This window comes from Aplysia californica, unplaced genomic scaffold (genome assembly GCF_000002075.1).
Source record: "Aplysia californica isolate F4 #8 unplaced genomic scaffold, AplCal3.0 scaffold01649, whole genome shotgun sequence".
Lineage (NCBI taxonomy): Eukaryota > Metazoa > Mollusca > Gastropoda > Aplysiida > Aplysiidae > Aplysia > Aplysia californica.
Window position 1 is genome coordinate 35,221 of NW_004798919.1, and position 10,606 is coordinate 45,826.

General features: G+C 38.3%; 1 protein-coding gene across 1 annotated transcript in view; it reads left to right on the top strand.

The window, feature by feature from the left end:
* Nucleotides 1-10,606, top strand: part of LOC101858602 (cadherin-like and PC-esterase domain-containing protein 1) — a gene marked incomplete at its 5' end in the record, with an annotated part of 29,518 nt that overhangs the window by 16,289 nt on the left and 2,623 nt on the right. The window contains 11 exon segments of the mRNA XM_035973659.1: nt 1,698-1,859; nt 2,417-2,521; nt 3,456-3,604; nt 3,885-3,946; nt 4,257-4,295; nt 4,644-4,833; nt 5,876-6,062; nt 6,941-7,067; nt 8,088-8,224; nt 9,151-9,371; nt 9,837-9,938. Of these exon segments, the coding sequence (XP_035829552.1) occupies nt 1,698-1,859; nt 2,417-2,521; nt 3,456-3,604; nt 3,885-3,946; nt 4,257-4,295; nt 4,644-4,833; nt 5,876-6,062; nt 6,941-7,067; nt 8,088-8,224; nt 9,151-9,371; nt 9,837-9,938 (1,481 nt within the window).

The window sequence follows — 10,606 nt, forward strand, 5'->3', positions numbered from 1 at the left end:
GATTTATAAATCTATAGATCTAGACCTACCTATGGCTAGCCTAGAAATCTAGTGTCTAGATCTAGAACCTAGTGATATCCATGCATAGATCTAGTGCAGCATAGCAACCAACTTAGGACTTGAACCTTAAGTAAAAGTAAAGTCGTTGTTTTAGCTTCTTATCCGGGTATTCGTGGAAGATACACATGCATTTTTATAAGCCTAGATACAAAGCCATGAAAACGAATAATAGCAGATCTAGAGTCTAGATTTAGTGTTTTTGTTAAATTGAAAGTTTAACTTATTCTCTGAGGAAGTTATTCTCGATTAGTAATGATAGGCTATTTCCTATTCTTATTTTTTCCGTGACGTGACCAGTCCAAGTTTTTTTTTGGGAAAAGCAAAAGCTGCATTTGTGTCGTTTCGCTTAAATTAGAAAGCACGTGTTGGTTGAGCAGTATATGTCAGGATTACAATGATTTTAAAAACATTGAATGACTGATTAACTTATTTTGTATTGTGAATTACTGTTTTAATAAATGAATTTTTTTACACGATGTTATTTCTTTCCGTAGGGATTTCCGGTTCGAGTTAAGATAAAGGGCGTTAACCAAGTAAATACAACCTCCATAAACAATTTTAATGGTTATTTCCCTTTGACCATATTTCGAACATATTTTAAACTTAATATTTTTTTCCTTCAAACAATTTTTTTGATGTGTCAGAAAAATAGCGCTTACATTTCTGAGAATTTTGATACCAAAATCTCCCGTGTGACTTAATTTTTAAGCCAGCTACAGTACTTCAAAGTTTGAGAGAATCTGTGGCTTCCCACCCTCTAAGCTAACGGATGGATACTTATTTATTTATTTTTTTTTGCCGTGGAACTAAAATTTGGGATCATTGTAACATACTGTTGGGGCAGAATGTACTTTGACCAAAGTTCTAAAAAAAAACCAGCAATGTAGGCCCCCTAATCATTTTAAACCATATATTATGTTGAGTTGTTATTAGCATATTACATATGTCGTACTACTTTTACTTCTTACTTATCATAGGGACGTATACCTATAGTTCACTATAATAGCCTGCTCATGGTGAATTCATGGAATGCAGTTTATCAGTTCCAAGTCATTATTGAACTGTCCTCGTGGTTTTATGCACACAAAAAATTATGAAATTATGCAAACTGAGCCCAAAAATGTAATATTATGAACCACGGGAACAGATTGAAGTCTAGGTATACTAGACTATCTAGATTCTTTGTTTAGATCGTTGTACGCTTCCTTGTGCAACAACAGCCTATAGATAGATCTGTCCAACTTTTTGATTTCTCCCCAAAGGCCTATTATTATTATTACATGTATATCATGGGCAGAAACGGAATCACTCGAGTCAAGCTATACATGTATAATATAGAATAAAAAAAATATCAGGGATGCCAAATGTCCGGTTTTCGTGGAGGGGGGGGGGGGGAGGTTCGGGTTTTTTGTCATCCGTTTAGGAAAGGAGAGAGGTAAGAGAGAATATGTTTTTGTTTGCTCAGTTGAAAGCTTTACAAGGTTCGGTTTAAGTGAGATGTGATGCTCTGCTCATTTTCATTTTCATAAAAATCATTTGGCATCCCTGATTATATCATGGGCAGAAACGAAACCCCTGGAGTCAATTTATATAATATAGATTGAAAAAATATATGTATTGTCTCTGACATTGTACAGGTGACCCCCAGCCCCTACTCCAGTAAGCTCAACTCCCTCAGTGGCTACCTGTTGGAGCAAAATGTTCTGGAAGATCTCAGCGCCATGTTGGTGACCCGGGAAACAACAGCGAGGGACGTTTTGACAGTTTTACAAGCTTCAAATATTGTACACCCTTACAATGTAAGTATAACTTTTTATTCATCCGCAGCCCCTTCTTCGCTGTCTTCTTTTTTCAATTTTCTGGCCACCCTCTGGCTTACTCATCTACCAGTTTAATATCAAAACCCAGACACTATCTCGGTCTTGTTTCTTCTGTCTTTGTCTCTCTCTCTGTCTCTCTCTTTGCATATTATATGTGCAGTGGAGTCTAATTAAGCCAAAAATGCCGGGTTTACTAGATTTTCTTTAGTTTCGCTGCGTTATCATTTTAGGGAGATTGCTCAAATAAAAGTAAAAAATAATTAAAGGCTTTTATTTTCTTTTGGTTTACCACTATTTTCAAATTAATTGTGTTTGGTGTACTCTTCTATATATCATTTATATCTGTGTGTGTGTGAGAGAGAGAGAGAGAGAGAGAGAGAGAGAGAAAACGAGAGATAGAAGAATACATCTCTCTCTCTTGCTTTTAATAATGCTAGAACTAAAATCTTTATTGAAATAGATCTGTGTAATAAATAAACTGATGATCGTTGCCTAATGTTTATCTTTATGACATGGTTTTCATTGTTTCATGACAGGGAGATATTTGCTCACAAGACAAACGTGTGTGCCTCAGTGACAGAGATCTGGTCTATCTCCTGGACACGAGGAGAGAGCAAAGGTCAACCAGAAACTGGAGGAGGGTGAGGAACTTGGGGACTGAATTCTTACTGAAACAACAGGCTTTAGTGAGACACATAAAGGGGAAAAAAGAGACAATACAGTAGGGTCTCTTTGAACTGAACATGGTTCGTCCGAAAATAACGGTAAACAGAAATCATATAAAATTTCAAATTTTTTTCTTCCATTTGAGCAAACATTTTGAACAAAACATGGGGCTAAACCAAAGAGAATCTGACAGTTTTGCAGAGTTCAGTTCAAGCGGGCTCCACAGTATTTTGTCGGGGGGGGGGGGGGGGGGGGGGGTAAAAATTCATTTTAAAAAATCTTTTCTTTTCCCAATGATGACATGTGAGTTCTCAAAAAACAATACAGAAAAAGAAATCAATATTAATTTTTTAGATGCCGGATCATATATGTAATTATTTATGTTATTCACACAAGTGAGACGCATAGAAAAAAAAGAAGTCCCCAAGATTGTCTGTACAGTAAATCAAGCTGTAATAAATCAATAAGATATTTATAATATTCACATATACCTCAAATTCTTCGATGTTGTCTTACTCATAGATATCTTATCGCTATGAATGAAAAGGTACAGAGACTTATTTTGTGAGTTGTGTTATGCAAATGTCGAGGGAAGTTTTTACAACTTTAAATATGAGACTTTATTGCTGGCATCCGTGAGGGTTGACCAGGCGCCTTTGAAAACTGATTTCCTGCCATTACCGCATATTTGTTGGTGTTTGTTTATTTATATGTTTTTCGTGCGATAACAGATGAATATTGTTAGCGTATCATGCAATATAGGTAATAATGTGTATGTAAAATTGATTCATGCCGTTTAGTTAAGGTTCATTTTAAAAGTTGAATTCAGACTGATATCTAAAAGGTATAAAATTAGGATAATACTTTCGATTATTTCTGATATGAGGAAATTGCATTCTCTGTCCCCAGCTTTTCCCCTCTGTACTTTCTACCTGTGCTGAAACTGGCTTGAAAGAGCTCCAAAACTTGTCCCTCTCACCGGTGGAGCAACTGGCTGTTGCTATGGAGAGAAGTTTTCTATGTAAAGCATCAACTTTTTCTGACTTCAACATTCCAAAGTAAGCCACAGTCTCGTTCTTGTTTAGTATGTGTGTGTGAGTGTGTGTGTGATGAAAGTACCCAACGAACTACAGAGTGTGTGTTCATTGTTTGTGTGTGTGTGTTTGTATGTACATAATTATAGTGTGCCAGTGTGTTCAACCATTTTTTAAAACATACTGCGTCACTTTGGATTCTGAAGGAGCAAACAAATCTCATATATTTCTATCAAATGTCGGTGTGTGGGTGAATTTTTGTCTCTTTTTTTATTTTTCTTCTTTTTGTTCTTTCTTGAAACAGAATTCCTGATGGCCCAAACACTGAGGATGAGGCCATTTTGGGAAACTTGCACAATAGACATGGTAAGGGTATAAAGGGATGTAATCCATTGATATTTCAAATTTAATCGGGATCATATTTTTATGTCCCTTTGATGTGTTGTGTCCATCTTCCCATCTGTGACCGCTCATACTTTTGTGTGTGTGGGGGGTTCATGCGTGATGTGAATTTACAGTTTTCATGAATTTTGAAGAAATTCGAACATTTAGTTGCTCACAAAATGTTAAATCACTGGATACTACTCTTTTTAAAATGGTATATAATAGTTCTTGTTGAGTATACTAAGTGCTTTATATCCATAATGTTCTAACATTCTCTGATCTCTTGTTTCAGATGTACAGACGCTAGATTCAGCAAAAGGCTGTGATTCTGGTAAGTCCTTTGTCTGGCGAACACTTTTTTCTTTATCTCTTTAACACTCTTGGTGTACGTACCCTGTTGCCCTGTTATAGAATTTCACTGACATTATTCAGCTACTTGCCAGATTCTGTCTTTCCTATCAGGTCATCCTGTGGACTAGTTTTAGCTGTTTGCTTTATTATAGATTTTTAACTTTTGTCCAGTAAGTCATCTTTTTGTGAGCTAAAATAAATGAATTTTATGTTCTGATTTAATAAATTAATAAATAGTTCTTTATCTTGAACTTTTTCTGTATCATTCTAGTTGCATTATCTAACATTATATTTCTACGTTTGTTTTTTGTTTTTCATTTTGTTTCAGACCCCAACAGTCTTCCGTACCTGAGTGCCATAGAAATCTCGCCCTTCCTGGAGCTACAGCCAGAATTCTCTCCCCTGACCACGGAATACGAAGCTTTCACCGACAAACACATCTTGATGGTTCGGATCCGGGCAAAGTCTAAGCATTGTGATACTATCAGCTGGCTAGATAACACAGTGGACAGCGGGCAGTAAGTCCAGGTTTTGTCTTGTCGTCGAGTCAACCTTTCTCTCAGAGAAATGATTGATTGTAATCATTGTAAATGTTTTACACCCCCATCAAAGCTTTTTAGGTCAGTCAGGTTGTCAGGGCCAACCCGGGTTGAGAGGGATACATTTTAGTACAGTTGCCCAAAAAGTTAAACTTTTTATATATGTTGCTCTTGGCCTGCCTTGTTTGTTTTTTTGTTTTTTTTCTGGCTAAAGCGAGGCATCAGAGACGTAAAATTCTGACAGCATGTGTGTAAAATATCTGCACTTGTTTCTCTTTTATGATCTGTATTAAATATCACTGCAGATGGCTTCACTAAGATGGGACTCTTTTATCTTTTCACCTTCCTGGGTTTGAAAATCTTTGAGTCATAAATCACAATAAATTCAGGAAACAAAACAATAGAGATAACAATTAATTTAGGTTTTCTGCATATTTGTCACATTGTATATCATGGAACTTTGGTGAATTATTTTGTGCATATGTTGTGTTTGACAGGAACATAAATGAAATAATGTATACATATATTGTGTTTGACAGGAACATTAATAATTAGTTAATGTGTGCATATACTGTGTTTGTTTGAGACGTTGATGAATGATTGTCTGCGTGTGTTGTGCTTGAAAAACACCCATTAGGGTCACTAAAAAGTAAAAATGGCATTATGACGATTGTTTATCAATATCTTTTATTTCTAACGGGTGGGTGGTTGACGGGTGTGTTGGTGTGGTTTGCTCCTTCTTTCCTATCAAATATCTATTGTCCTGATCTCTCCTCCTTCTTTTTTGTGTTTGTTACTCTCTTGTAACACCTCTAATCTTCTGCAACTATATGACCTTATTTATGTTGCAAGTACCGTAAAACACTTACTAAAACAAACAAACAAAAGCAGATTATGTCCATGTTTGACCAATGGTGGCCTACTAAGTACCTCTCTCAGCCCGGGTTGGTCCTGACAGGCTCTTACTAAAACTAAAATTTCTAAAATGGGTGTAAGTTTTTCCCTCTTTGTTTTCTGCCAGGTGGACAAACTTCACGCTGGGTCTGGGGGCCAATGTGGCGCACATACAGGTGGTGGAGAAGGCACAGCCCGAGCCCTGGGTACTGACCACGTACAAGCTGACCATACACAGGACGGAGGGGCGTGGCCGGGGCGCTGCGACACGACGACGGGACCTTGAGGGGATGGAGACGTGTGCCGTACAACAGGTTGCTCTCTTGTTTCACTGGATCGATAACAACAGCTCTCGTTTTTTCAGCGTTCTTCCTCACAGTATATTGTCTACTGTTTTAATATTAGATGTTTTGTTTTAAACATTTTGTTGTCCCACAGCCAGGAGTACAAAATACCCCGTCTGGTCACCCAGCCAGAAGTACAAAATACCCCGTCTGGTCACCCAGCCAGAAGTACAAAATACCCCATCTGGTCACACAGCCAGAAGTACAAAATACCCTATCTAGTCACCAAGCCAGAAGAGTGACTGCAACAGATTTCTCTGGGCTGGCGCGAGCGCAGAATTGCGCAAGGTGACCGGAATGGATAATTTTCACTGTTGCATTATTGCGCCAAGTGACCGCAAAGTGTTAAATAAACACCTTGAAATCGGAAATTTATTAGAGTCAAATAATTCTTCCTACCAACGTCTAACAACAAAAATATTAATTTTTAGCAATCTAGCTACATTTAATAAGGAAAGATTGTGAGATTGTAATGGTGCCATTATGATTTGAAGGACATACTGGCAGTCTGTGTGTTATACCTTAGAGCTGTGCCCCATGAGTCTACAGGACTCGTACACTGGAACATATTTATTTCGTCGACTGTTAGATTTGTACCTCCACTCTACCCTAAAGCATGTGTCTGGTAACTATAGACAGTGCTTATAAATGTCCACTGGGCTAAAGGTCATAGGTGCCATTAGATGACTGAGAGAATTGCTTGAAAATACAGGAACGATAATTTTCTTTTTGTTATTGGTTGGGGCTCTTTTTAAAAAAAATAATTTGTTTATTTATAGTTTAGAATTTTAAGAATGACCCAGAAGGTAAACGGAAAAAAAAATGTTGGTGTCATTTGTCATCCCCAGCATTGTTCCCTGCCGTACGTGAGAGACAGTCCCTGTGGTCTGAGGCCGGTCAAGCCAGTGCCAATATGGAGTCAGTACCTCGCTGACCGCTCTTCTCTACCTGTGTGCGGGGATGAAACTGTGTCAGGTGAGAATGTCAACAACAAAAATCGTTGAGAGAGATCAGTGATCATTTTTTTGGGGTGTAAATTTGGAGGTTTTAAATTACAACTACCGTCAAAATCTTCCAAGACGACTACCCTTTGTTGAGGAGAAGAGAGGTATAAGACAAACCTCCTACACAGGAGATATAGTTCACTCATCTTATACAGTATAACACGGATAGCTTGAATTTGTAGGGACGGGCCTGGGTAGTTCGAGGGATTCGTAGTTTGAGGGATATTTTACAAAGATAAAGAAGAAAAAAAAACACGGGATGGCAGGCATAGTTCAATGGATGCGTGATTTTGAGTCTTCTGTGTTCAACCTATCCATGTTATGCTGTATTATGTAGAAAAAATGCAAGTTGAGAAGTGGGAAGTGGTCATTTGTCCAGGTGGTTGTCTTGGACACGTGGTCATTAGGGCAGGTTGGACTATTCTTTGTGATTTGTCAGGTAATCCGGGCTCTTGCAGATTCAGCTTTTTATTCATGGGTAAAAATTTCGCCTTGTCCTTGAACTTTGAAGGGTTTTGTAAAAAATTATTCAACGAGAAACATTTCTGTAAGATGATGTTGCCATTTGTTATGACATAGTAAGTTTTCATGGTATGTGGGAACTGTTAAAACTATTTTAATCAAATCTTTTCTCCATTTTTTGTCCTTAGAGTAAGAGGTACATCTAGTTTTCACCGTCTAGTACCTCATATTTTATGAGGATGAGTTTGTTACTGTCAGACCAGATTTACAGAAAATTTCACTGTAGTTTTCATGGAGTCCATGATTGAATCCTGTTACTGATAGAAGCTATTCTTGTGACTTATGGACCTCACTTAATAGTATTTTGATATACTTTTTAGTGGCATCAACCAATGCTGTATTTTATCAATATATTTGTGTATGGCATACTCTACATTTTGTTAACACATTTGTGTATGACATACATCACATTACATCATCAACATCCTTGTGACAATCTAACCTCACTCGACGTTACGATGACACACAGGACAGTGGTACGTGCCTTGTAGCAGTTGCCATGACAACAGCACCTGTTTGTGGAAGCATGCGGTGTGGCAGACACAGGGGTGTCGAGAGGAACAACTGACCACTCAAGATGTCCAGACCTGTCTCACAGGGAAGAAGGTAAATCAAAAGCGAATAGATTTTAAAAATATCAGTTCATTGGTCTGCCTTGGGAGAGGTCCTTCACAATGGGCAAGCTCAGTACAAGAAAATCATTCATCAATGTCGCATAATTCTTTTCTCTATGTGTGAGCATTTTTACACTCCTGTTGAGACAATTTAGATCATTTAGGAGGCGGGCTTTGACGCTGCCTGTCAGGGCCCACCCGTGCTGAGAGGGATACCTGGGGTTGATTGGATTAGGGAAAGTAGCATGCCTCATACCAAAGGGACATGAGAGAGATGAAGCTCCTTCGGAACGAGCTTGGAGGAAGGATGGCCCAGGACAGAGATAAATGGGTGGAGCTTGTATGTGTGGCCTATATCCTGCCAGGGGTGAAAGGCATTGATGATGATAATGATGATACTATTGTGATCGGTCATCAAGCACTAAGGTTAACCACTCTTTGCTCGCTGTAAGTGGTGCACCCACCAGAGGGTCACATCAGTACATTTCAAAGTAGGGAGAGACTTTTCTACCAATTGTGGGCCTGACCATAAGTCACTGTGGGTTCTCTCCCTGGCTAATCGCCTAAGATCCCGTTTGCCTAAAATCCCGTATTTTCCTTGCTCCCAAGCACCAAGATTTTAGGCGGAGACTACTATGTGTATATATATGTATATGTGTCACGATGTAGTGGAATCAGGTGCTCGTCAATTTTTGGGAATGTTTAGTTATTGGTATCATGGTATCACTACGTTACCTCACATATCATATATTGTAATCCAAAAAACAAAAATTCGATAAAAATTGCTAAACACAGAAAAATACCTGTTTCTTTAATTTTATTATTTTGACGAGCGCCTGATTTCACCACATTGCCTCTTATATTATTCATTATACGAGCATAATCTATTTCTTTCTCTATCTGGCTACTCCTCCGTAGGCATTGTTCATCGGAGACTCCACCAACAGAGGAATCCTTCACTACATCATGGAGCGAGTCAACGGCTCTCTCCTCCACTGGGACAAGACCCACAAGATAAAAGTTTACCCGCACCTCAACGCGGGCCGCACGGTGTTTGGGTTCGCTTACTACCCTCAGTTCTGGCTGCCCTCCAGGGAGAGACCCGTGTTTGATAAAGCTCTGCACCAGCTGATCAGCAGGTGAGGGTCAGGATAGTCAAGGTCGTGCAGGAGTCGTAATTGTCAAGGTCATGTAGGAGATAGTCAAGGTCATGTAGGAGTTATGATAGCTAAGGTCATGTATGAGTGGTAATAAGTTGTGTAAGAGTAGTAATAGCCAAGGTCATGCAGGAGATAGTCAAGGTCGTGTAGGAGTTGTGATAGCCAAGATCATGAATGGGTGGTAATAGCCGAGGTCATAGTCATAATAGCCAAGGTCATATGTAAGTCGTAGTAGCAAAGGTCGTGCATGATTCGTTATAGTCATGGTGGTGAATTAGTTAGCTATAATCAAGGAATTCGGTCAAGCTGACAATACCAAACGTATCTTGTGTTCAAAAGCTGGGTTTTCTTGAGACCAAGCCAGCAATGTTTACAGTGTTTCCATAACTGACAGTGTTTACAATTTCTAACAATATGTAATAACTCTTTCGTTTTCTTCTCCAGGATGCAGGATCTGTCAAACTCTAGCGACACTGTGGTTGTGTTGGGGGGAGTCCACTGGCTAGCCAGACATCACATAGACGTCTTAGTCACCGCTTTGAAAAGGTAGGATAATTAATATGATTAGTGTAAGTAATTTTACAATTGCGTCATTCATTTTTCCCGATTAGAAAAGGAATTTCACTTTGTGCATGATAACATTTGAGTACTTTCGCCTCAAAATTTAACCTACATTTTTTTTTTTTAATCTCTTGAAAAAATGAATATATCTAGTCTTTGCTCATTCAATAAATAAACTGGAGCAAAAATGTTTTCAGAGTGAAAGTAAATGCTGACATTTACTGAAAGATGAAATCTGTAAACTATATAAACAGTAATAGGCTTTAATTAATACTCCTAGACAAAGTTTTACAGATAAATATCCCTCCATAGGTCTATTGTTGTAGGAAAAAAATGCTCATACAAAAAAAAATCTCGTTCAGTACTTTTTACATGTTTTTGATTGACACTACTTTAAATAAAAGATCTGAGCCCAAACTTAGCGTAGTATCTATAGAAGAAAAGGAGGAGGTTAGGAGGTAGGGAGGGATGGAGGGATGGACAGGTTAATAAAAAAAGACCGACAACATATCAGTAAGAAATTCCAGTCCACAAAATGTTGCACGAAACACGCGAGTATCAAAACTGAGAGGTAGATGAATTGTCTTTTCTCTAGTCTTTCTTTTCTGCCTTCTTTCCTTTCTTGTTTCATCTTTTTTACTCTTCCGCCGCTC